This window comes from Mastomys coucha, unplaced genomic scaffold, assembly GCF_008632895.1.
Source record: "Mastomys coucha isolate ucsf_1 unplaced genomic scaffold, UCSF_Mcou_1 pScaffold22, whole genome shotgun sequence".
Taxonomy (NCBI): Eukaryota; Metazoa; Chordata; class Mammalia; order Rodentia; family Muridae; genus Mastomys; species Mastomys coucha.
This window is the reverse complement of record NW_022196905.1, coordinates 27,648,420-27,675,803: the sequence shown is the minus strand read 5'-3', so window position 1 is coordinate 27,675,803 and position 27,384 is coordinate 27,648,420. Positions and strand designations below refer to the sequence as shown.

General features: G+C 49.5%; 1 protein-coding gene across 6 annotated transcripts; it reads left to right on the top strand.

The window, feature by feature from the left end:
* Ctbp1 (C-terminal binding protein 1) lies at window positions 1–27,311 on the top strand. 6 transcript variants are annotated; one of them, XM_031340800.1, is made up of 10 exons: window positions 5–284; window positions 5,298–5,490; window positions 7,834–7,988; window positions 13,669–13,813; window positions 15,444–15,650; window positions 23,980–24,194; window positions 24,532–24,662; window positions 25,295–25,422; window positions 25,786–25,903; window positions 26,351–27,311. In XM_031340800.1, the coding sequence occupies exons 2-10, from the start codon at window positions 5,484–5,486 to the stop codon at window positions 26,532–26,534; spliced, it is 1,290 nt and encodes a 429-aa protein (XP_031196660.1). In that variant the 5' UTR covers window positions 5–284; window positions 5,298–5,483; the 3' UTR covers window positions 26,535–27,311. The 6 variants fall into 6 exon arrangements, with proteins under 6 accessions (XP_031196656.1, XP_031196655.1, XP_031196660.1 ...); XM_031340797.1 differs by having other exon boundaries at window positions 7–284; window positions 26,348–27,311; XM_031340798.1 differs by lacking the exon at window positions 5–284 and adding an exon at window positions 442–526 and having other exon boundaries at window positions 26,348–27,311.
* Window positions 27,312–27,384: the final 73 nt, after the last annotated feature.

Genomic DNA, 27,384 nt, shown 5'->3' with positions numbered 1-27,384 from the left:
AGCGCGCCGCCTTGCCGGCAAACAGCAGACCAACCGAGGCCACGCCCGCGCGCGCGCGCCTCGTGTCCCCGCCCGCTCGTCGGTCGGAGCGCGGCTGGCGGCGCGGTGGCGGCTCGGCACGGTGGTGGCCGGGCGCAGGCGGCCGGGCGGAGTAGCAGACTGCGCCGAAGCCGCCCCAGGCGCAGGGCTCGCGGCGGCGGAGAGCGCCGGACTCATCAGGGCCCGCGGCCACCCGCGCCTTTCAATGGGCAGCTCGCACTTGCTCAACAAGGGCCTGCCGCTGGGTAAGGCCGCGCGCGCGCATTTCCGGCTGCGGGCGGGCGGAGGGGGGGCGGGGGCGGGGCGGCCGGGCGCGCGCGGCGCTGGCTTTGTGTACGAGTGCGCGTGCGCGTTTGGGGCGCGCGCGCCGGAGGGGGGTTGCCAACCCAGGAGGCTAACGGGTGGTGCGCCTGCGCGAACTGCTGCACAGGCGTGCGCGTGCGTGTGCGCGTCCCTGTTTTCCGATGCCCGCTCGCGACCCGCGCAGGTGACAAAGGGGGTCTGTGGCGCTACGACCCAGGCTGTGACCTAGCTGGGCCTGTATTCCTGGCCCGCGGCCCCGCGAAGATCCTTCTCGTGGATACCCAGGCGGAACCTAGGTGTCCTCGGAGTGACGGGCCTGCGGATTCCGCATGGGCCTCGGCTCGGCACACCCGGGAGCGGGTAGTCTCTGAGGTGGCACTGAGGGAACATGGGTGGCCTACATGCCTTTCACCCCTCTAGATGACATAGTGATGCTCAGCTTGGCCCCTGGATTTGGACCACTTAGGTTTTTTTTATTCATTTATGAAAGTCCTTAAACCACAGGGGTCCTGCCTGTGGAGGGCAGTCCTTCCTTGGCAGCGTTCCCTGGCCGCGCAGCCTGGCGCAGGCGCAGTGAAGACGACCCCACCTTCGGGCGGGGCAGCCCAGAGGTTTCGGAGCCCCGAGGAGCTTTTGCCCAACGTCCAAGCGCCCCACGACGTCCCTCTCTAAGGCGCTTCCACCTTAATGATGACAGGGCTTGACCCTAGCTCTGCCCCACAAGGGCACTGCCTTCTTCCTCATAGCCTGAAAGATGGCAGAGGAAGAATCCTTGCAGTGTGTGCTGCCAGCAGGAAATAAGGAACTGTGGGCAGGAGGGAAAATGGGAGGCGCCCAGTGATGGCCTACTGCACCTCTTATCAGACAAGGCCATTTTGTAGATCCTGTCAGTTTGTTTCAGGGTGTGGCGGACTAAGGCCCTCCAGGCCTGCCTCCATCCTGGACTGGTGGTGGGTACTCCTCCCCCATACTGAACCTCTAAAGAGCTGTAACTCCCTGGAGGCGAGCGCGTGCGCGCGCGCGCGCGCACACACACACACACACACACACACACACACACACACACACACGTGAGAAGAGGCTCTGCACCCAAACCAGCAGGGTTATAGGCCAGAATTTCCCAGGGGGTGGGGAGGGCAGGCCTAGCCCATTGCCTTCCAGAAATCAGCAGGACAGCCTTCGTCTTGGCCTTGCCTGTCAAACCTTTCCTGCCCAGGGCCATATCCCTTGTCCTGATGAGCTTTCAATTGGTTAGGACAAATTTGTCTTCTAGGAAGGCAAAGGGAAGGAGTTTAGTTGTCCAGTGTTCACAAGAGTGAGCCCTGTGAGCCAGGGTGTCAGCAGGGTGATAGCTCGTGTTTTTATTCCCCAGGTAGTATGTTCCCTTACTGTGTTCTGCTTTGTCACTTCCAAAATCAGAGAGCACGTGTCCATTCTAAACAGGGATGCACAGGATGCTTACCCCAGTGAGATTGGCACGCAGGGCATCGGGCTACTGCTATAGAGCTGGGCCAACATCTTTGAGTCCCAGGGAGCATGATCTCTGGAAGAACGGTGGCAGGATTTGAATATGGGCTGGGCTCATGTGTGTTCTCTCTGTTTCATCTGCAACATAGGGTGACAGCTATGGGATGTGCCAAGTTCTGGGACAGCATTGTGGGTAGTGTGGGGTAATACTGTTCTCCGGAACTCTATGTGTTTCCTTGTCTTGTTACTATTTAGGGTGGCAGCTGTGGTTTGAGGCTGCTCTTTCTCTGCTCTGGAGCTTGGTTAGGCATGGCCCTGCTGTGTGTGTCAGCCTGGTTTCCACAGATGTCTGAGGGCACTGTGCCATGTTAGTTGTACATAATGTGGATTGGGGCCTGTAGATTCTTGGTGGAACCTCAGTGATACACTGCTCTTGCTCTGGCCTCTGATCTCTCTTCTGTCACCTGTGGGCCTTTAGCAGGTCTCAGCTGTGTGCTCTGCCTTTCTCCAGATGGGCCTCATGCTCAGAGAGGTCTGGCATCCCCTTCAGGGTTCCAGGTGGGATCAGATTCCTGGCCTCCAGCCTTCCAACAGCTCACTGTTTCCTACTTGCCTTTTGAACTTCATTGGTGAGTGCCCACAGTGTAACCTGGCAAGAAACTTCTGTGAACATTGATCCTCAGACCCCCTTGGGTAGATCCCTGTCCATGTGACCTGCTAGCTATGAAGTAGACCTGTCCTGAGCTCTTTACTGCATGGCAACACCTGAAAGTCTGCCATCACCAGTGCATCCTCACACTGTCAGCAGTGACTCTGGGTTCTGTGGGGGAGATGTGTTCAGCCTCCTGTGTGTCTTGTAGCAGTTCTGTAGCAGCTGCAGCATGCTTGTCCCTCAGGTGCTGAGGGCCATGATCATAAACATGGACCATCTTTCCCAGATCCCAGACTGTTACTGTGTGGGGTGGTAGCTTTAGAAGACATGCTCATTTTCTATAAAGTTGAAACTTTTTGTGTGGCCCCTTCTCAGATTTGCCTGACTTAGCCTCTGTGAAGTCCTCAGTCAGCATCAGACCTGTGTTGTAAAGGCAGTGTAAGAGCTTGAAGACTTTGGGACAGGGCTACATTGGCTTGGGTAGGTCAAAGAAAAATTTAGTAGCCTTGGGATGATGATGTATGGGCCAGGGGTGCTGGGTTTGTACCTCACAGGGAGGCATGGAAGTGGGGACCCAGAAAGATCTGCACCCCTCCCCCGCATTGCTATCCCTTGTTTTGAATGGCTGTGGGTGCTCTTCCAACCACTGTCTCCAGTAGAAATGCACAGGGCTGCTTTGTCTGGAGATAAGTCTCTAGTGAGGCTTTCTGTAAATCCCATGACCTCTGTGTCCTTTACAAGGCCAGGGCTCTCTACAGCACTGGAAAGATGTCCTATTAAGAAAGGCAGGAAGGGTGGCAGCCCCTAATAAGCTGGAAAATCACACACAGCTGTGTTCTTCCAGTGAGAATAGTTTTCCCCACTGGCTTTGGAACAGACAGGTGTTCTAGGGTGTCAAGACCGGCAGTATTTGTTGTAACACACACAGGCAAACTGATACATATAGACACAAAATAGCCAACATGACTGGAAAAGAGTCTTGGTAGCAAATCCATGCCCTTTATTGTGTTTTCTATTCTGTGTCTTCCCTGATGTGTGGTATAAGTCACAGCTGACTGTGGAACACTCTTGTTTCTCACAGACACCTTCCCTCAGTGCCACCTCATTGTTCTGCTCTGCTTTACCCATGCCTTGAGCAGTGCCTGCCCTGGAGGTTCATGTAGCAGTGCTTTGCCTAGCTTACTCCTGTTGCCCTTACTTTTCAGCTCCATTCTTGCCAGGTAGCAGGCACTTACAGCTTTGGCCTCCATCTGATCTGAGTGTCCAGGTTCTGTCCTCTGACCTCTAGACCTGGGTAGGGACCAGCCCACAGGACAGCTTTATAACCAGAGAGGGCTATTTGGGATTAGACCTGGCCTTGTAATCCAGAGGGATCTGTGTGTAGAGGTAGGAGGAGACCCCTCTTCCCCCTGTTGTTGGGGAATTCTTTCCCAGAGGGCCTTTACGGAGGATGGGAGTGGCTGAAGGGTAGGAGGGATCTGTCTTGGTTGAGAAGCGCTGGCCATTCCCAGAAGCAAGTTTTTGGTTGGTTGAGACAGGGTCCCAGAGCCCACACAGTCCAGATAGCTGTTGTTTTTGATATTGCAGATGACAATGCCCCATGCAAGGGACAAATACTCCTTGCCACAAGTCTTGTCAGAGCTTCCAGCATCCTGACTTTAGGTCTGTTCTTCTGCACTGGCTTTTTATCGCCCTCTGCTGGGAAAGTTCAGCATGACACCTACTAAGAGGAGGGTTGGGCCTGTGGCAGGTGCCTGGCACAGGCAGGCTGTGACTCTAGGGCGTTGTTGCTGCTTTACTGACTGACTGTGCATTGTCTGTAGTGTTCCTCAAGGCTATATCCTGGAAGCTAGCATTGGGTATGCATGCTGAGAGTTCACAGAGAGAGCTTGTGAAAAAGTTTGTGAGTATTCTGAAAGAGATATTCCCCAAATTCATTGGGTGCTGGGTTCTGAGGCCACAACCTACCTTGGATTGTGGCCATGTGTGGCCTTTCTGGATGAGCTTCCAGAGCATTGACTGACAGGTGGTCTTGTCTCTTGGTGATGCTGAAGGGTGGCAAGGCCAGGCTCCATCTTTGCATCCTAGCATCCTGATGTCCAGCTAAACCAAGGAGTTGGCTCTTGTGTGGGGTCCAAATGCTAGGAACAGAAACCAGGGCTTTGGTTGCTCAGTGACATACTTTGGGATTGGGTCTTTGTGTTCACCTATGATCTCCTAGGTTTCTGGGCTACAGGCCCTACCAAAGTATGTGTGGGTGTCAAGGCCTACACTTTTAACACAAGTAGGCAGCACTTTCAGGAGAAGCAGGTGATGGTTAGCTATGCTGGGATGCTTTGAGCAGGGACTGGGAAGGAAGTTGGGTAGAATGATGGAAAGCCAGCATCTAGCAAGCTTTCCTGAAAGTCTCATTAAAAGATCCATGTTGGGACATGGTTGGGACAGCCTTAGATGTCAGGAAATTTAAGTATGAAGGAGAAGAAATTCCCAGGACCAGCTGGTAGGCCCCATTCTGTAATTGCATGTTCCTGTATTCAATGCAGGCTGCCTTGACCTCTCAGTTTGAGAACACAGGGCTGAGCCAGAAGTCTGGTGGGATAGCCAAACCACAGAGCTGTTCCTAGGTTCACATGGATGACTTGGGGGCTTGCCCTAACCTAGAATCACAAACTCAGAGTGAGTGAGTGCCTTGCTGTCCAGGTTGGTCTTCTGGCTGCTGCAACTGAACAGGGCTAAGGATATAGCAAAAATCTTTGCTTTCAGGAAGCTTCCTGGAGTCTGAGTTTTAGTTGGCCTCTGATGGCATTTTAACTTGTCTCTTGTGTTTGATTTTTAGTAAGACTTTGAACCCGACGCAGGCTTCAGTGGCTGCTGTGGAGCAGAGGCCTGGGAGCTTTGGTTGGAGACAATAAGACGTGGGATGAGGCTCCGTGACAGAACGCGGTTCGGCCTGGGGATTCTGAAGACAAAAAGCTTTGGACAGGCGAATTCATGGTCGTGGAAACCCCGCCCCAATTAAGCAATGTCAGGTTGGTAGGGGCTGCCAAGTGAAGCCATCTCTGCAAAGGAGACAAGAGGGACATGGGCTGCATAAGTTAGGCAGACTGACCTGTGGCTGGCGACTGTGGGATGTCTGAGGAATATGCTTGGTGTTTGCAGGCTGCCTTGGTCAGCAGTCATCCAGCTACTGTGCTAGGGGTTGGTTTCTGTAAGAAAAGTGTCCTGAGGGTATGGAGGTGGGCGCTGAGGGCAGGTCTTACCTGAAGGAGCTTGAGGGTCAGTTTTGAGGCTATGCAAGCCCCAATTCAGACCAGAGATCCTGAGCACAGCTCAGTAGGGCTTTCTTGTCTTTTATGTCTTCGGACTGGGAAAGGCTCTTAAGTAAAGCTCAGCCCTGGGTTAGTGTTCCTGTATAGCAGGGTCTAGTTACTAGGCCCGTCTGCCTCCTAGATGGGTCTGTTCACTGCAGCAGCTCTGTGAATGAAGAGGCACTATAAGCCCACTGTGTTTTAGAGGGCTTGGTCTTTTGTCCTTCCACATGGAGCTTTGGCTGTTATACCCATTTTTAGATGAAGATATAGGCTTAGACCCAGCTTAGCCACATCTGCATCCGTAGGTCCTCTGTGTGTTATCTACAGGGTGAGAGAATGGAGTTTATCAGACTGCCAGGCTTGGCAGGTCCTTGATGAGGTATAGGCCACTTCCGAGGCAGTAGGTTCAGACTGTGCTTTGAGGGCTTGCTTTGTAGCCTTAGAGGATTTGTTGAAAGGGGCATTGCTCACCACAGTGGTGATTCTTACAACACATGGTATTCAAGCTAGGGAATGAGAAAAGTAGATGTTTACTAACCCTTTTAAAATAGCAGTAGGTCCATTACCTGCTACAAGAAGTAAGTGGCACTTTTATGTGAGAAAAGTCACTTCGCAAGTCCAAGCTGGAGAAGGATTGGATTGTTGCTGTTTGTCCATCTCTGTTGCCTTGTGATAGGGATAGCTAGGGATGTGGTCATAGAGATCAAGGAAGAGAGTATGCAGATGCCAGGCCTGTGACCTTGCAGAGCCCATCTCGAAGGTTGGGTCCATCAAATCTCAGCACCTTTACTTTTACTGTTTATGAAGGCATGGATGGGTATAGCTGTGTCTTCTCAGGCACATTGACCCTGGAAAGGGCTCTGTACAGCAATACCTATGTCCCACTGTTGGAGCTCTTGGGCTTAGTGTTGTCTACAAGGTAGCTCCATTATCCTCTGGGTGGTCAGTGGAACCTGTGTCACAGCTCAGGTACCCAGTTCCAGGCCTGGGAGCACTTAGAACCTTGCTGTAAATGGGTGTGACAGTCACTAGAGCATTGTCTTTCTGTGACATGGATTCTTTGAGGCACTTCTTGGCACTGGAAGTTTGAGGTAGCCTCTGTACCTGAAGGCAAGAAAGGTGAGTGTGGACTGCACAGGCTAGCCAGTCACTATTGCAAGGCTACCCCGGGCCTGCTCAGTATGAGAGTATGTGGTAACTTGTTTCTTGCCCTCCACTCCTCACTGTGCCTTGGTCCATTCTTTTGGTCAGCTCTGCTTCATGCTGCCTGCTACCATGGACCTACATTTGGCCTCCTTAAGGTGTCTGCTACCCAGCTGAAGGTGGCCAGACAGTACCTGGGAAATCCTTGCTCCTGAATTTAGCCCCAAGTAGGGTCTAGTTTCGTGTGTCACGTTGGGAACAAATGCTTTGGTGGAGCTAGGAATCAGATGCAGGGCCTTACACCCAGCCTCACACCTAAGTTGCACTCCAGGCCTAAAGTTCTTTCTCACTTTGATTAGGTGATGGATTCTTAGAGTGTCATCACCCCACCTACCCCCCTTTTTTTTCTTTACTGTCACACTTTTTTTTTTTGGCCTTTGAAATCTACCACTAGGAATTATATCAGTTAAGGTCACATGCTAAAAATCACTCTGTGGGGTTCTGGGCATCACATTGTGGTTTTAGGCATCAAAGAGCAACCAGACACTTTCCTGAATTCCATCATTTTGTGATCTGCACATAGCTGTGTTGACAAGATAGCCTCTGGTTGTAGGGAGCCAAGGCTGACGTTCTTCCTACCTCCCCTCTCCTCCTGTCTACCACAGCCTTCTTAGGGTCTACAAGGATTTCAGGCCCTATGCCCTTGAGGGATTGATGGTCTGAGTCTACTCAGTAAGCTATAGCAAAGTCTATTTTCTTCTTCACAGTTTTAATTTGCATTTTACAAAGCCCCATGTAACCAGACGCTGAGTACAGCAAGTTCTCAGGGCTGATCTCTCCAACTCGAGTGGGTAGTACAATCCTCAGGTCACAGACTGAGCTGCTGAGGGCATTAAGTGGTCTGCTCCTCTCTTGCAGGCGTCCGACCTCCCATCATGAACGGGCCCATGCACCCCCGGCCCCTGGTGGCACTGCTGGATGGCCGGGACTGCACAGTGGAGATGCCTATCCTGAAGGATGTGGCCACAGTAGCCTTCTGTGATGCACAGTCCACACAGGAGATCCATGAGAAGGTAGTGTCATATGTATCCCTGTTAATAGTTGGCCAAGCATTATGGGGTAGTAGGGGACTCCAGAGTGTCGGCCATGCGACCTCAAGCACACAACGCTATTCATGTTCCTTGGCTTCTGGCTACAGTGGGTCTAAATACCACCTGGTCTTGTGGAGCCTGTCAGTGTTCCTAGCCTGGTCAGGAGGTGTAGAGATGGGCTTACTCTGTATCTCCCTGACTTACATCATAGCCAGTTCACTGGGAGTAGAACAGTGGGCACCTGGCAGTAGTTATGCTGGATGCTACCTGGCATACAGATAAAAGGGCACAATATCATCACTCACCCATCAGTGCCTGCCTAGAGCTTGTGGTCGGATGGTTAGCAGCTCTGAGCAGCTTCTGTGATTCATGTTTGCTTAGATATGTTGGGTTCCTTGGTTACCTGCGGTGTGTTCATATGATTTCTGCTTGTATCAAAGTTAATTCAGACTTTGCACTGAAGACAGCTTGGAAATATTCTTTAAAACAAATCTAAAGAGCTTCAGGAGCTGGCAGGGTAGAACCAGTCAGGGACTGAAACCACAAGGGACCTGGCACCTGCTCTTATGGATGGATTGGATGGTTAGCCTGGAACTTTGCTTCACTGGGAAGAATGTAAGCTTTGTTCTTGGTGGCACTGTGGCCTCAAAGGGGGGTCTTTTGGCCTATTGCAGATGTTGCCTCAGACCCAGAGGGCAGTGAAACCCATATATCTGAACTTATCTTCACATAGCCTACTACTCAGCTTTCTAAGTCTGTCAGGCATGGGATCTAGCATGTAGTGAGCCTACAGCCCTGCAGAATCATCTGGAACAGTCATTCCAGCCTGAGCCCAGTGTGTGTCTGTAGTCCTTGGGTACTTGGCACTTCTGTATAGATAATCAGTTATAAGGAGGTAAGACTCTGTGAGTAGAATAGAGCTTCTGACCCATGGGAGACCCAGGCTGACTGTGGGATGGGCTGCCTTCAGCCAAGAGAGAAACTGAGATTGTCATGTTGAAGGTCGTGTGGTAGGTGTGAAGGAGCAAAGTTGAAGATACAGGACTTCAAGACACTAAAACTAAAAGTGAAAATTACCACTTAGGGCATAGTAGTAAGCAAGCAGGAAGAGATCAGAAGTCTTGATTCTTGGGCCTTGTGGAGAAGAGTGGGGAATGAGAGGAGAGTAGGAGCAAGCAGTAGGCAAGTTAATGAAACCCAGAACTCAGAAGGGAGGAGCTAGATGCAAAAACTGAGAATACAGTGGTACAAGAATTCCCCAAACAATAGGAAACTGTGTTAAGTAAGGACCTTGAGCCTGTGGCATGGCATGGACAGTAATCAGGGGTACTCTATACTGGTCTACATCTTTACAGCATGCCGGTAGCCATACTTGGGGGCCTTTGTCCTGCATTCTCACAGTCATACCTGAAGGTATGGCAGCTTGATTCACAGTAGGCCAAACTGGACAACTACTCAGTGCCCTTTGGTGATATGCTGGGCAAATTGTATCCTGCCACAGATCCTGGTCCAGGCAAGGTATGGCCCACAGGCATACAGCACCTTTGGAACATGTCACTGAGGGAAATCACCTCCCCTCTTTCCTCTGCTTAGAAATTGGGTGTGATGGCTGAAGCCTGGGTAGAAACCTTGTACCACAAGAAAACTATATACAGGGAGTGGCACAGCCACAGGACAGGAGTCTGGTACCCAAATAACTATGAAAATGCAATAAGGCATGTGGGACACCTGTCTCTAGGTGTGGAAAGGAAATAACTGTCTTATATATCCTTGTTATATGGTAATTTCCACCTTTTTAGAGCAAAAGTCCTCACAACTGGCTGAGTGTTACTGTCTACAATGCAGATGAGCATCTTCTACTATCAGTGAAGAACATGATGAAGAAAACTTAGCAGAGATCTTGGCTCTTCTGGCATGAGCCCAGGAGGTCTATTAGAGGGGCTATAGATGTGGGGAAGTCACCTTGTGGCAGGAATCTTAGAACGTCCCTGGGCTGGGTGCTGTACAACTTCTCAGCCAAATGATCTCCAGCCCAGGGCTGCATAGGGCCCAGGAGGAATCCAGGGACACTGCTCCCAGCATGTGCTAAGTGAGGACTTAAGGCAGCAGGAATTCTCCAAAGGGATCCTGTGGAGATGGAAGAAAACGCTCCATGACCCATGGGTAGAGAACACTCCAGGCCAGAGAAAGTCTCTTGCACCTAAGATATTCAAGAAATGAATGGGCAGAAGTGTCTCATGTGACCAATAGGCTGCAAAGGCCCTGCCTGATTTTGGGATCAAACTATAGACAGATCTGTATCAGGACAAAGGTTAAGAGGAGAGGGTTTCACTGTGTGCAGGAGTCCATTGCCCGAGTCAGCAGGGCCCGAGACTCTGAGACCCATTGTTTATGCTTTGATGGGACAAAGCAGGGGACCGAGGGATGTGTGTGGCCTTCAGGTGTTTGGGCAAAGTGCTGGTGAACTTAGTTCTAGGGCTGGAATGGTGTTCTGGTTGGGTGGCAGCAGCTGGAAGAGCAGGAGACTTACGCAACTTCAGAAAGGAATCTGTAGGCATTCTAAATGACACACAGAGGAAAGCAAGCAGCAGTAAAATCCAGCGAGGTCAACTGGGCCCTTTGTGCCCTGGCCCAAGGGCCATGTGTAAGATCTTTAGGCCCACCCAGTTAGCAGGAAAAGAAAGTTGTTGCGGAGATCTGGCCAGAGAAGCACTGCATAGGTAAAACACTCAGCAAGTCCCTCCCTGGCCCCAAGAAAACTCAGTTTACAGCAGGTGGCCAGTAGGAAACCTGGATGCCGCTTCCTTCTGTGGAGCAGAACAGTGCAAGGGCCCAGGTGTCTGTGAAGTTGGATAGTATGCAGGGGCTTCAGCCAATGTTTGCTCTGCCTGTATTTGACTATGTCAGCAGGAAAATATCTGACGAGGTGGTGAGGTGGGAAGAGCTAAAGTTTCATAGATAGCTGTTGCTGTTCAGGTGATAAAACCATCCAGTATGGTTTGGAGCTTCAGTGTTCTCTCAGCAGGAGGTTGCCCTGACCACGAAACCTTACATTAGTCATTCCTCGTATGTTCTGCCTGCTATAAACATCTGGGACCCATGTCCTTCCATTTTGGTGTTGAGAACACCAGAATATGTGAGTGGCTTGCAAACGATGGTTTCTTGGAGGCCTATCCTAAGGGGACAGACCCAGAAGCACCTATAGAAGAGGTACAGGGTAGGTATTGTTGGTGACCTGGGCTGTGGATCTCTGCCCACTGTCTGGCAGGTCCACCCCTAGTATGTTTTTGTCCTGCATCTGAGCACCAGTGACTTCATACTAGGTACAAAAAAAAGACACTATGAAAAAAATTTACAGAGAAACACAGACATGCAGATTTCACCCAGGAAGGCAAATTCAAGCACCAGTGGTGGATGAACAGTAGGGTGTGTTTTAGTTGCAGAAAACCCAGTGTTGATATCAGCATGTTGGTTGGCAGTTGGACAGCAGTGCCTAGAGGACCCTCCATTTCTAAGAAGTAACTCAAGGAAATGACTACCCTGGCTTTTACCATGGAAGAGTCAGCACTAGCAGTAGTCAGAGTGCAGTAGGAGTTCAGATGCTTTGATCCCCTCCCTGTTGGTACATTCTGCAGGACGTTGAAAACATGCGTTTGAAAGACATTACTCTCATGGTTAAGTGCTGAGAATAAAAAGCAAGCTGGCTGTCCACAGGCATGATGACACACATACACAACATAGGGCTATAGGATATGGATCTCTCTTGTCCATAGTCAGCCCCTTTGCAAACATAGTGAGGGACCCGTGAGCATTTGTTTGTCCAGGCTGGACACCTGGCTCATGTCAGGTGTTAAATCTGTCCGAAACCACAGACCCATCCTAATACTACCCTGAGATCTTTCCATTTTGGTCTGCACTGCTCTAACTGCCATGGGCCTTAGCAAATAATCATTATGTGGGTCTGATCCCCCAGCTTCACCTGTTCTACAGAGCTGTCTTAGGTCCTTCTTCCAGTGCTCATGACTGCCCATCTGAAGTCCATATAGCACAAAGCAGTCAAGGACTTCCCTAAATCTTCCCTTATTCCTATGCCTTGGGCTGCATCAGCCTTCCCCTTTCACTCTCCAACATGGGCTCTCCATGACACTTTACCCACTTTGGGTACCCACTTTTCTACACAGGTCTAAGTAGCATATATGGTTCCAATTCCCTCCTTGAAGCCAGGGGCAAACATTAGTTCTGGCCCTGAGCTTATGCATTCTAGGGGCCACTCACCCTAGCATCCCAGAGACCCCTGTTTCAGCCTCTTATGATCTTCCCTCAGCTGCTAGCTGCTGCTTCTGTGTGTAGTAGTCTGACCATTCCCTGGACCCAAAATGAGTGGAAAGGCTGCCCATGTCTTTGCCCTTAGGGTTCTACATGATAGGTGAAGGCTGTTCTGCCTCAGTGACAGCTGTCTGCATTCTAGGCCATGCACCTGGCCATTGAGGTTGTGTAGCTGTAGAAAAGGGAGGCTGTACCAGCCTTTCCCTATGGAGTAGCCACTGCCCCAGAAGGATGCCTTGTTGGCACTATTTTTTTTTCAGCTCTTTTATGTTCTTATATCTTTACCTCCCTTCCACCCCTTAGTCCACCCTAATCCCTTTGAACCCCAACACTAGGTAGGTAAGAAAGAAAATTAGAGAGATAAGGGGGTGTAGACTTCCTTAGACTACTTCTTGCTGATTAGGGTTGTTGTGTTTCTTGGTGCCAGTCCAATCTTTGTTATCAGGATATCTCCAACTTCTCGTCAAACTGCAGAAACAGCAGAGGGGGAGCAGCAGTCGCCTTCTTTGGAGTACCTCTGGCGTCTCTCGGGGCTCTGGCATTTATTCATTCTTCAGCATCCCCAAAATTAAACTATCTACAGCTGTCAAAAAGCATACTTCTCCTTGAGCATAGATAATAGCTGTGGACAAACTGAAGCAGCTCCATGTCCCATATTTAATTGGGATTAAAACCAAAACATCCACATGACTAGGTTTATAAAGAAACCAAAATTTGCTGGGCAGTGGTGGCGCATGCCTTTAATCCCAGCACTTGGGAGGCAGAGGCAGGCGGATTTCTGAGTTCGAGGCCAGCCTGGTCTACAGAGTGAGTTCCAGGACAGCCAGGGCTACACAGAGAAACCCTCACTGTATTACCTTAACTCCACAGCTAACTATACCAACTGGAAGTACCAGTACAGAGGAGGATAGATGCTAGAGTTGGCTTCTTACAGAATGTAGTGCCCTCTTAGAGGCTGGCCCTACCACTCCCCATCAAATGTGCCTTTGGATATGTTTGTTAATGTGGATGCTCTTCACACTTATTCAAGGAGACTGGTGTGGACTGGGCCCCATTGTTTTGGGCATGGAGTCTGGTTGTGAGCACATGGTGCTGCTACTCTTTGCCTTTGGACAACATCCGCAGCCTCTCTGCTGAGTCTCTAATGGTAGCATGCCTCTCTTCTGAGAGAGCTGTTCTTGACAGAACACAGCTGTCTCTGCATTGTGTTCCAGGTGTCTTCCCTTGTGCTCCTTCTGCCTTCCATGCCCCTCTGTTTTGACTGGCTGCTCAGCCTTTGGGTATCTTTGGTGGGTCCTGGACAACTTAGTAAGCAGCCTGTTTTCCCTCAATGCAGGTACTGAATGAGGCTGTGGGCGCCTTGATGTACCATACCATCACACTGACCAGAGAAGATCTGGAGAAGTTTAAAGCTCTCAGAATCATCGTCCGAATTGGCAGTGGGTTTGACAACATCGACATCAAGTCAGCTGGGGATCTAGGTAGGAGCTCCAAAGCCTCTGTTTCCATTTACCAAGGTGTCTCACTTAACCTTCAGGCTCTGTTGGACAATCAGGAGAAGCCTGCTGGGGCTGTGGGCAGGACAGGTTATGGTGGGCTGCACAGGTGGTGGGTATAACTTTACTCACTGTGTTGTCACCAACCTACCAGGCCTAGACCAGTCAGAGAGGTCATTGTCCTCTTCCCAGAACAAGGAATATGTGCTATAGTCATACTTTTATACACATGAAGCCATGTGTGCTCAAAGTGTACACACATGCATGACTCTGCATCTGTATACGTATTTTTATTGAAATAGTATGGCCATACTTAGCCATTTAGCCTGTTTCTTTGCTAGTGAACAACTGACAAAGCAAGGCTGCACTCTACAGTGTCTGTTATTGACATCATTCTGCCCTTCTGCTCCTTAACGCAACAGAGGGAGGCTAGAGTTGACCTGTCTTGGGGAACCACAGGGCAACTGAGAACTTCAGTAACATGGTGGGAAAGTCAGTCTTGTTCTGGTGGTTCATGTTGGCCTGGCAAGCCACCGGGCAAGCCAGAGGGGCCAGAACCTTGGTGGCTGGCCTGCCTTTCCTCTGGCGAGGCCCCACCATTTGTCTCTATAGTACCTGAATTCACAGGCTCTACTCTTCAGCTAGGGACTGCCTAAGGCTGGGCCAAGTTTGGTCCTCTGTGGCCCAGATAAGGGGAACAGGGTGTGCCTTGCTTGCCATATGTCTTCTCAGGGGTCAGTTTTGTTTCTGAGCCTCAGGGCTACCTGCTACTACTCCCTGTTCTCTTGCTTATTTCAAGTAGTTCTTTCTAGAAGATGTGTGGGTCCTATCTTGGTTCCTCCTCATGTCAGGTACCTTTAATTCTTAAGATAGTTTCTAAAATTCTGTCCTAGCACCTTAGTGGGAAGCATCCAGCCAAGGTGGGAAGTAGAGTTGGGCCAAGGCCACTGTGGAGGATGGGATCATGGTTGGGATGGTGGGATACTCCTCTGAGGACAAGGGCCACGGGCAGCCCAAGGCAGCACAGTCTGTGCCAGCTTACTGTGCCTGGGGAAATTGGGGCACTGTGAGTAGGAAGAGAAGCCCCATCTGACTCGTTCCTAGGACAGTGGGGGTTGCTGACCCCTGAAGTCAGAGCATTCTTGGCCTGGGAAGCTCTGGAGATCTGGAAGTTGTGATTCCTGTAGTGTCAACATTGGGGGCCAGCCAGCCCCAAGATGCCTTGGCTCTGGCCCATTGCCAGTGTGGCCATGGCTGCTTAGGCATGTTGAGTGGCCGGTGATCCACATGGGGAAGAATTGAGTATTGACAGGATTGGCTTCTTTTCAGCTACCTGGACATCCAGATTATTCAGGCTGGGGATGGTCAGAGAGCAGTTGGCTGTCCCCTGCTCTGTTTCCTTGTTGGTTGCCACAGCTGTGTTGTATGAGGCTGTGAGTACAGGTTGAGTATGCCCAACGATAGAGACAGGTAGTCTCCTTGGTGGCTGTGGGATGTGTCTTCTGATATTACTGCTCAAGCACCACCCTGAGGTTGTGCTCTGGCTGCAACACCTCTGACTGTTGGATGACAGGAGGCTGTGGGCCTGGTACATGTGTCTCCATGTGTCTTGTAGGCATCGCAGTGTGCAATGTGCCAGCAGCATCTGTGGAAGAAACAGCAGACTCCACCCTGTGCCACATCCTGAACCTGTACCGACGAACTACCTGGCTACACCAGGCTCTTCGGGAAGGCACCCGGGTCCAGAGTGTAGAGCAGATCCGAGAGGTGGCTTCAGGAGCTGCCAGGATCCGTGGAGAGACCTTGGGCATCATTGGACTAGGTGCGTTGGCCACTATGACTCAGCAAATAGGCAAATAGCCTTTGCCTATCAGCCACACTTGCCCTTCATAAAGTTGAGGCCCTGGACTCACTGGTGGTGTTGCTATCCTTAGCTCCGGACAGGACGTAGGAGAGGAAGTCCAGGAGCAGGGCTAGGGACACCAGGCGATGTCTTTCACCATGGAGGTCATTCATGTATGGGCATATGTGTATATTATATGTGGATGGAACAGACAAGGTATACACATGGACTTACTTAGATATGTCCACAGTTACATATACACTCGTGTAACTGGCATGTTACTGCTAAAGCACCACCTTGAGGGTGTGCTCTGGCTATAGCACCTCTGGTTGTTAATGACATGAGACTGTGGGCCTGATACACATGTACCCCACAGCTCTGGAAGACTTGAGTGGGTGTGGCATCAGGACCTGTTTCTGTACTGCCGAGGTGGTACTTAGTTCCCACCCTCCCTTGGTTGTTCTCACAGCTGTTTGCATTTTGTTGGTACCCATTTGTTATGTGTCCCAGAGAAATGGCACAGTAAGTTGTACTGGAGTTTCACTGTTGAGGGCTCCCTTGTCAGTAGGCAGTCTACCCTTGGCTGACCCAGGCTGCACTGTACTCCTGCCTCAGCACTGCTGCCAGCATCAGTAGATGGGAAATGTGTGTGGGTCACCTGACCTGAGTGACCAGAAGAGATACCTGGGATATGTTTGTTGTTCCAGTGGACACTCATGGCAGGGCTGTTTGGTGTTCCCTGTCCAGTGTATAGACAAGATGGTACTTCCTACCTCAGGGATGTAGCCCTGAGATTCGTTGAAGGGTGAAGAACGACAAGCATGGAGAGTGAGGGGTCAGGGAGTCACTGGGCAGGTTTTGTTGGTCAAGGCAGCCCCACCCTCAGGCCTTAGCCTCCGGTCTGCTTGGTCTTACTCTATCAGTGGCTCAGCCTCTGCTTCCGTCACTAACATTTGGGGGCTGAGCTGTGTGTCCTTTTGGTACCCTGCCTTGCAATGATACTTTGTCCACTGTGCCATGTGGCTGCCCACTAACTACCTTTTGGCCTATGTTGATGTCTTCTCTGCTCCCCGCATCTCAGGACACATGGATGGTGACATGTATTCCATGAGGATGATGTGGATGGCACAGATGTGGTGATGCATACTTGTGTATGAGTGTACAGTATATACAAGTGAGGATGGTGAATTGTGCCTCCTCAGGGCACAGCAAGGGCTCTGGAGGGAGTTGCTGCACCATCTATTTTGGGGACCCTCTAGTCATATGTAATTGTTGTCTACCAAGTACAGAACAGTTCTGAGGCTGGCTTCCATACACTGGCCTCCTTCTGAAAGGAAGATGACCACCTGCCCCCCAGATATCCCTGCTATCTCCTGCTCTTCCTTTCTACACAGTGTAGAATTTGTTGATTAGTTCTTATTCGTAAGAGAGGGCACATAGGCAGTGTAGGCTGTAAGTTTACTTCTGTAATGTTGGAGGTACCAACTACTTTCCCATGTCTGTTGACTTTCATACCCAGTCTTCTGTCTTCCCCTTCCTTGTTCTCTATAAGTTTTTTTGCAAAATGCTCTGTTATAACTGAAACATACTCTTTCTCTCAGGAAGTATATATTGTATTCTGCCTGGGACAGCCCTGTCTGCAGTCTCTGTGCTCCATGGTATAGCTTGCTAGGTTCATCAGCCCCACTGAGACGGACAGGCTCCCGGAGTGTGTGTTCTTCCAGCAGACATAAGGTTCTAGGTGTTGTCTATGTATGTGTCTTGCTCAGGAGCTCTTATTGTTGAACAGGATTCTGTTGATTTATTAAGCCACTGGACAGATGAAGCTGCTGTGAACAACTTTGGACATGTCTTTTTGTGCATGTGACACTATTTTTCTTTGATTTAACCAGAAGTGTAGTGACTTGATGAACAGGCAGGAGGCCACCACAGCATTCTTCAAGCAGGTGTGTGGCTTTGGCTCTTGTTAGCGGGGTAGCTGCCCTAGGGTTTGGATTTTGCAGACCCTTACTAATGTCAGCATCAGTGCTGCCTCTGCTGTGCTTTGGTCTGTACCTCCCAGTAGCTAAAGAGCCTGAGTGCTTTTTTTGCTGGAACGCCTGACCATTTGAGAACCTTGTACCTGTGTTGTGAGATGTGGTACTTGTCAAGTTCTGTTTGGTTCTTGGTGTGGATCTGCAAGATTCCATCTGTGTTTTGCCTCAGGGCCTCATCAGACAAGTATATTGACACCATGGCACCTGCTTAATATCTGTGATGAGAGCAGATTCTGGTTCTGAAGAAGTCCAGCTATTACTTGTAAGTTGCTACCTTTTGTGTCCTAAGTAGTCTGCCTGCTCAAGTGCTACAAAAACAGTGCTTTCTCCTAGCAGCTTCATGGCTTTGATTTTACAGGTCTCAGACCATCTGAAACCACATACCTTGTCCAGTGTTGTGAGTGTATTTTGACAGGAAATATAGACAAACATGTTTGTGTCTTTCCACAGTGCCTGAGTTTGTTTAACAATAAATTCACAGGGCTCAGAGGTTTCCCATGGCAGCAATTTGCTAGATAATCCTGCCCCCCCCAACCCCCCAGTAATCTGGCCAAGGTGAACACAGGATCTTTTATTTTTAGGACAGGATCTCATTATGTAGTCCCATGGGACCTACAACTTGATAAGGAATAGCTCTGGCATTAAAGAGGTGCACTATCATACCCAGTGTTTTGTTCCAGTCTTCTTTTTTGGATATGTAAAGTCTGATTTATTTGTTACTCTTAAAGACTTAACTGCACTCATTCAGACTTAGAAGTAGAAGCTGTTTAGTGAAGACAACCTACATCTCTTGGCAATCTGTTCCTGTTGTTTTCTTTGGCTTCCTTCTTTCTTTTGGCCAAAAGTTTAGCACATTCTGCAGCCTCCTCATTTTTCTTAGTACACTGTTTCTTTAGAGCAGTGTGTTAGTGTTTGTGTTGTAGGTCACATGGAGTAATGAGTTGCTGAATCTTAGGTGCTTGGGTCCTGGGCTTCATACCTTCTTTGTGTAAGGGCTTTCTGAAAACATGTTGGTGGATGTCTTCACTTACTTTTTTATCGCTTTTCTATTTTCACCATGACCAGGGCAACCTAACAAAGTATTTAATTTGAGGGCTCATGGTTCCAGAAGGGTAGAGAGTCCATAACCATCATGGTGAGCAACATGGCAGCAGGCAGGCAGAGTGCTGGAGAGGTAGCTAAGAGCTTACATCTGATTCACAACCACAAGGTAGAGAGAAAGACAGAGAGAGAGACAGACAGACAAACAGAGACACAGACAAAATGAATAAGTGCTAACATGATAGCTAGCTGGAAGTGGTGTGGATTTCTGAAACCTCAACGCTCACCCCCAATGACATACCTCCTAATCCTTCCTAAACAGTTCTATAAACTGGGGACCAAGCATTCAAATATATGAGCCTGTGGGAGCCACTCTCATTCAGACCACCACAACAGATATCATTTTCTTTAGAGAGATTGAAAAGTTTTTGGATTTTGCTAGCTCTTTTGGACCCCAACACCCAGTGTATCCATCAGTCCAGAAATCAATCAATCTTAATCTCTCAATCTTTCTCCCTCTCTTGCTCCCCTGCCCCGCTCCCTATAATAACCAAGTTGAGATCACTCAGATTGCCACCCACAGTGCATACTCAAACAAACTTGTGCTTCCTCTCTCCAGTTCTCTTTGATCTATAATGATAATACTTCTTTTTCAGTGGCCTCTCCAGGCCTCCATGCAGGGACATCCTGACACATACCTGGCTTAAGTAGCTTTCTTAGTCTTGGAAGGAGATTCCATAACTCCTTATTTCTATCTTTGACTCTAAACTCAGAAACATGTGTCTGAAAACTGCCAAGTTGTGCTGCTTGCTGGGGCTGAAACATGGCCCCTTCATTTAATTAAATCTTCATTAGCTTTCTGGTTTTGATATAGTGGTGGTTTCCTTCACTACTTAAGCTTGGCTGTCTTGGAACTTGCTTTGTAGACCAGGCTGTTCTTGAACCCTGAACTCTGCTTGCCTCAGTCTCCTCAGTGCTGGGATTAAAGGTGTGTACCATCACACTCGGACATAAGTTTTTCGTTAATTCCTTTTCACAAATTGGAAACTTAGCTGGGTGGGTCTTGCCCTGAGGTCACTACTCCCTTTATTTCATTTAATATCAGGCTTTTCTTTAAGCTATGTATCTTCTTGAACACAGGATTGTAGGCTTAAATTTTTCAAAACCTACTTTTTTGTTTATTTGTTTTTGTTTTGTTTTTTTGAGACATGTTTTTTTCTGTGTAGCCCTGGTAGCCCTGGAACTCACTCTGTAGACCAGGCTGGCTTAGAACTCAGAAATCCGCCTGCCTCTGCCTCCCAAGTGCTGGGATTAAAGGTGTGCGTTGCCACTGTGGCTTTAATAAGGGTTCTTAACTGCTTTAAACTCCCTTTTAGCCCACCTTCCACCAGAGGTAGTGGAAAGGAAATAGTTCTTTAGGGTGATTCCAGTCTTCATTGTCAGGATGTCAGTGTTTCAGTTCACATGAATCAGCAGTGGAAGCTTGATCCACTTGCAAATACCATTCACAGATCAGCAGTTTAATCCAGAAGAAACCATGTGACTTTGCCAATCAGCCTAAGTCCATGGAAACAGCAAGAAGCTGCCAGAACATCACCAGAAGGTATTTGGTGTATTTTTCTTTATGAAGTCACAACAAATGATGGTCAGCAAAGAAGGCAAGGCAAACAAATGCCACAGCATCATCAGCAAAGACCAGCATCAGCAAAGCCCAACAAAGACCAGTGAAGAATGGCAAAGCGAACCAATACCATACTGTTGTCTACTGTCTGTTGGGTTATCCTTATACCCTTTTCCAAACATCATGTAAGTGTCTGCATCAGCAAAACATCACATGCTCTTTTCCCAGGCTGCTTCCAGAAAAGCACTACATGTCCATTCTTAGCAACACATTCTCTCATAAGACAGTTTCCAAAAAACCATCATGTGACACAACTGAGTCTCCAAGGAAACCAGAAATTTCCACTTCACAGGATTTAGTCTGGTGTTCCTTTCCTCCTCAAATTGTACATTTTGTATTTTTTCCTTGCTTAGCTTGCTCCTTTACATTACAGATTTGCATAAGAGCACTAAGAACCCCAGGATAGAGTCAATACTAGGCTGTCTTGAGACTTCTTTGCCAACCTAATTAATCCATAAATATTCAATTTAGCTTCAGGCAGACTTTTTGGACAAGGGCAAAAAGTAGCCACATTCTTTGCCAAAATATCACAAGAACAATCTCTAGGCCACATTCTAAAATTCTTCTCCTTTGAGACCTCTTAGGCCAGGACCCTACAGTTGAAATCACCCTCAGCATCACTTCTTTCCATGTTCTTACTAGTATGACCCATTAAGCAATGCTTAAAGCATTCCACTGTTTTCCTAATTCAAAGTCCATATTCCTCCAAACAAAAGCATGGACCAGCCTATCACAGCAATATCTCAGTCCCTAGTACCAACATCTGTCTTAGGGTTTCTATTGCTGTGAAGAGACACCATGACCATGGCAACTCTTTTAAAGGAAAAGATTTAATTGGGGCTGGCTTACAGTTCAAAGGTTTATGCAGGCAGACATGGTGCTGGAGAAGGAGCTGAGAGTTCCACATCTTGATCAGAAGGCAGCAGGAAGAGACTGAATCACACTTCCTCCAACAAGGCCACTAATAGTGCCACTCCCTATCGTCTTATGGGGTCCATTTTTATTCAAACACCATCTATATTATTCTTTTTTCTTTTTTTCTTTCTTTTAGTTTCAGGGGTTGTTCAAGACTTTTTTCTGCAGAGTGGTGGCTTTTCAGGAACTTGATCTGTAGACCAAGCTGGCTTTGAACTCACAAAGGTGCTTCTTGCCTTTGCCTCCCAAGTGCTGAAATTAAAGCCATTAAAGATGTGCACCACCACACCTGGCCATGTCATTCATTTCTGATAGTTTTACTTTAGAATCAGCTCATCAGTTTGTGTTTTGTTTAGTCCTTGTGTTGTTGTGGGAGTACTGGTCTCTAAAATTCACCATATCCTCAAGACATTACATAACCTTGTTATTTCATGTTTTGATTTCTCTTAGTAGAGTTCTGTAGTGATCAGTACAGAATGTTTATACAGAGTTGGTAAGACTTGTTAATGTGCTTTCCCAGTGCTGGTGATAGGACCTAAGTACCACCCCCCCAGCCAGGTGTTTGGTATAACTACTGTTAACAGTCTGTGTGGTTTAATTTCCTGTAGTATTTACAGACACAGTTGGTCTTTGCATGTTGACCTGTCTTGCAGTTTCCCTAGATTCTGGTTTGTAGGTTCTCCAGGCATTTCTCACCACCCTGCTGGGCCACCTGCGATGACTCTGTGTTCTTTCCACCTGCGTATTTCACTTGCTTCCATTCTTTGTTCTTGCCCCTTTGGCATTAGCTGTGATAGTCAGTGCTTTATAAACTTCATTTTTCTCTCTGCTTTAGTTTGAGTCATTTCTGTTGGCCACTGTTCTGTCTTTGGTATTAGACCTTCTAATAAATTCTTCACTGCAGAATTCTTCATAGCTTTTCCAGCTCTAGAACAGGTGACTGGGTCTTTTGTAGGGACTATTTCTCTGCTACAGTTGACTGTCCTCTCCAGTTTTTCACATGCACGTATGATGCTGTTGCATGTTCCCAGCAGGTATCAGAAGTCCTCTCAGCTGACCCCACCTGCTGGGCTGTCTGTGGATCTGCTTGTTTTTACTTTTATCTGTTAGAATTTTTGTGGTACACTAAGTGTCATCTAAAAAGAAATAGTAGAGATCAAAGTAAGTGACATTTATCCCTAAAATGGTTGTTCTGTGCTTTTAGAGATGTCTGTGCTGGGTGGTGCTGGCTGACAGCTTTTGGAACCTCAGGAAACAGCTCTCTTTGAGTGCCCTCTACCCATTTTCAGGGCAGTCCCCAGCTTTCACACACGGGGGGCGGGGGGGGGGCTTTCTCCAAGTCTCTACTGCTCACATTCTCAGCAGCAGCTATCCTGTACTGGAAGCTTTTCTGTGCCCCTCTGTCATTCTACTTAGATTCTGCAGAGTCCTCCCTCCTGGCCTGTGACTGGTGTGCCCCTGGCCTCAGCATTCCTTCATAGACTTCAGTTGTGTTAGCAGGTTCTACCTGACACACCTTCCCTGTCTGCTTTGCCCTAATCCTCTAGAGTCACTGGGAGGGACTTAGGGCTTTGGTGGGCCCTGCCCTCCCTGTTGGTCCTGATGCTCTCTCTAGTGGATTCTTCACACTTGCTCCCATCACCTTTGTGTCTCCCACAAATGAGTTTCCTGGGGAGGCTATCCTGGCTCCCCTCTTTAAAACTGTGTCCTGCCAACATGCCTGACTCTTCTCTTTGCTCTTTTCCTGGTGTGTATTAACTTTCTCTCCTGATGGACGCTGCAGGAGAGGCTTATGTCCCCAGCATTCTCTTACCAGCAGCCTGTGATGTCTGCTCCATCTGTATCCAGTATGCTGTTGATGTGTGGATATGTGGGCTGTCCCCGTACTATGCCCTTCAGCCTGTGGCTCTCATGACAGAGCCAGGCTTGCCTCAGATGACACAGGATGTGGATTTGTGCAGTTGGGCCAGGAGGGTGGCAGATACATTGTATGCAGTGTACTCTCTTTGCTGCTAGATTCTTTTTTTCTTTCAAGATTTATTTCTTATTGTGTGTGTGGGGGGGGGTGAAGAGGGTACGTTCATATGAGTGCAGGTGTTCACAGATGCCAGAGGTATCAGATTCCCCTGAAGTTAGAGTTAAATGTGGTTCTAAGCTGCTTGACATGAATGTTGGGGACTGAACTTGGTTCCTCTGCAAGAGCAGCAAGCACTCCTATCTGCTGAGCCAACTCTTCAAACCCGTGCTGCTGGATTCTAATGTTCAGAGTGGTCCAGTGTGTGCTGTGTGTGGCCAGAATTGAGATTCCAAGGGTGTCTGATAAGTGGACCCACTGATAAATAGTCAGGGAAGGGGGCCAAGCTCATTGTGTATTGACTCTGTACATTAGTGAGTATAGCTGATCAATGGCAGGCTGCTGGAGGGTGACAGCTAGCATCGTTCCTCCCACCCTTTGATTGTGGTGCCTCAGCACCTGGGAGCAGATGTCTTGGCAGAGTGTTTGTGACTGAGATCCCAGAGATCTAGTATAACTTTGGCAGACAGGCAAAGTTATATGTAAAGCCTCTTGAATTATGGCTGTGAGGCTAGCCTCAAGTTCTGAGGATGCATGTCTCACTTCTCTTGACTCTGCCAGGTCGTGTGGGCCAGGCGGTGGCACTTCGGGCAAAGGCTTTTGGCTTCAACGTCCTCTTCTATGACCCATACCTATCTGATGGAATCGAGCGGGCCCTGGGGCTGCAGCGTGTGAGCACACTGCAGGACCTGCTCTTCCACAGTGACTGCGTTACTCTGCATTGCGGCCTCAATGAGCACAACCACCACCTCATCAATGACTTTACTGTCAAGCAGGTGCGCTGCAGCTGCCCCTCCCCCCACAGAGCAGTGCTGTTCCTTCTTCACAGTGTAGCCCTCTACTCTTCCCTCAGGGTTTACCCTTGTCCTTCCCAGGAGACAGTGGGCCTCTGCCTAGACAGCAGCAGTAGTTAAATTCCTGGGCCTGTCTCATTCCATTGATACAGCAGGGTGTACTTGCTGGTGCCACTGTCCACCCTGGCCGAGGGTCCCTCCCAGAACCAGTCTGTATCAGGCCATCCCCTGGTGGGTGGGAAGTGAGATTTGCTTGTGGGTGTGCCATTACAGTGAAAAGCCCCTGTGTCAATCACTCACATGGTCACTGTCTTCTCAGATGAGACAAGGAGCCTTCCTGGTGAACACAGCCCGTGGTGGCCTGGTGGATGAGAAGGCACTGGCCCAGGCCCTGAAGGAAGGGCGGATCCGTGGCGCAGCGCTGGACGTGCATGAGTCAGAGCCCTTCAGGTGCCCCTGTGCCCTAAGATGGACTATGCCCACCAGCCTGATGACTGTGCCCTGGGAGACCATGGTTTGAGCACTGCCCTCTTGCTGGCTGGGATAGGGGAGGGGACAAGAGCCTCAAGAATCTGTCTAGCCTTGGTCACAGTAATGGGCTGGGCTTAGGCTTGGCTTGTTTTCAGTTTGTCTCTTGATGTCCATGATAGTCCCATGGTTCCCAGGCTCAGTGGGGCCAAGGCACACGCTAGCTTGGCTTCACATTCAGCCTCTAGTTCTGTCTGGGCTGGCTTCTGTCTTGGGGCTCCAGCAGCTGACAAAGCCCATCTGGAAATAGCAGACCAGTTGAGTGATTAGCCACTGAAGAACAGACAGTGGAGTCTGAGAGCCCTCATTCCTAGGGTTCGTTCTGCTGGGTAGGGCTTGTGCCAGGACCCCGTCAGGGCTCCCCCTCTAAGGCTCAGAAGACCCTCCACCCCTTACTGTTAAGACCTTGGGGTAGGTTTGATAGTCCTATAGTTCCACTTTTACAGATGCCCTGGGAAAGGTCAGGGGCCCTCAGATCCCAGGGCTGGTTGCCTTCTGCACCTCCCCAGATTTGGGTGCTCAGATCACTCTGACTGGGTATGTGCTATCCTCAGCTTTAGCCAGGGACCCTTAAAGGATGCACCCAACCTCATCTGCACCCCCCATGCTGCATGGTACAGTGAGCAGGCGTCCATTGAGATGCGAGAGGAGGCAGCCCGGGAAATCCGGCGAGCCATCACAGGTGGGTAGCCATGCTGTCAGACTGACAAGTTTGTTTTATGCCTGTTAAGGGGAGGTGACACTTGGTTGTTCCTTTGGGGGGTGGTCCCTTGGGGTGAAGTTAAGTAACACATATCATTTTTGTACATGAAGACTTGCCATGCTGGATGCTATCAGCTGCTTGTGAGATGAGAGCACATGTCTAGGGATAAGGTCTCCAGGTTGGGAGCTGACTTTTCAGGTGGACAGGCCCTGTGGTGTTCATTGGGAGTAAGCCAGGGCTGTGGGAAGAAGGGTGGCTCTGGGTCTGTCTCCTGGCCCCTACAGAGGCAGCAGTTTCAACCCACATTGCTGTCTCTCTGTGGTGTACCTTCCTACATCCTAGGCCGGATCCCAGATAGCTTGAAAAACTGTGTCAACAAGGACCACTTGACAGCCGCCACCCACTGGGCCAGCATGGACCCTGCTGTGGTGCACCCTGAGCTCAATGGGGCTGCCTACAGGTGAGCAGGCAGGGGAGGGGACAGTCTCCAAGACGATGAGGCTTAAACCTGGACCTTGGCTAGTAGGCCATGATATTACTGGGGCTACACCCTTATGTAAGGCCCCTGTGGATGTTAGAGGATTGTGCTGAATGGGACAGTCTACTTTCTTGGGGCAAGAGATTTGGCCTTAGGAACCTCCTAGACAGGAATGCTGGGCAGAACTGTGGTTGGGCCAGAGAGTAGTAAGGAGTCAGGGAATGGGGCTTGGGGAAGACCTCAAGTGAGAAGGCAAGCTGGGATGATGCCCAGGACTGACCAAGTGCTTACTGCCTCCAACTTTTCTGGATTTCAGGAGTGGGGGGTGGGGGGGTTGGGGGAGGTGGTCATTGATAACCATACAGAAAGGGCTGTGTGCAGCAGGTGGATCAATGTAGAGCTCACACGTCTGCCCTCCTCTCCCAGCAGGTACCCTCCAGGTGTGGTGAGTGTGGCCCCCACTGGCATCCCAGCTGCTGTGGAAGGGATTGTTCCCAGCGCCATGTCCCTGTCCCACGGCCTGCCCCCCGTGGCCCACCCACCCCACGCTCCTTCTCCTGGCCAGACTGTCAAGCCCGAGGCGGATAGAGACCATACGAGTGACCAGTTGTAGCCTGTGAGGAGCTCTCCAGCCTTGGTACCTGGTGGAGGGTGCTGCACGCTCTTGGACCCAAGTGTGCAGAGGCGGCATCCAGTGTGGGCCCTAGCACTCCAGAGACTGGCCCGGGCGTGCACTAGGCGGGGCAAGAGGAAGCACGTCCCCAAGTTGATTGTAGTTGTCCCGTCCTGTGGGCTGGCTCACTGTCCTGTGTCCTTTGCGTTCCTCGTTTAAGCAAAAGAAGTTAGTAGCTAATTCTATCACGAATGTTCTTGTCTGTGTACAGTTTTTAGAACATTACAAAGGATTTGTTTGCTTAGCTGTCAACAAAAAGAAAACCTGAGGGAGCATTCAGCAAGTCAGTTTGAGATTATTTTTCCTTTTCTACGTTGGAACGTGCCCCGGAATGTGGCCGTCGGCACACTTCTCAGGACAATGAATCCTTCCTGTTTTTCTTTTTATGCCACACAGTGCATTGTTTTTCTACCTGCTTGTCTTATTTTTAGAATAATTTAGAAAAACAACAAAGGCTGTTTTTCCTAATTTTGGCATGAACCCCTTGTTCCAAATGAAGACGGCACCACGAGTGGCTCAGAGGCGTGTCTGCAGTGCCCAGTGTGCTCAGGACCACCGGGGTCTGTCCTGGGGGAGGCAGGGGTTGGCAGACCCTTGCCTGCGTGGTGCCGTCCTGCTGATGTGGTAGGCTAGCAATATTTTGGTTAAAATCATGTTTGTGACTGTAACCATTTGTATGAATTATTTTAAAGAAATAAAAATCCCAGAAAGAGCCAGCACCAGTTTTAGTGGCTTCATCAAGTGGGAGCACTGGTGGGTCCCTTCTGGTCCTAGCTCTCATGACCTCCAG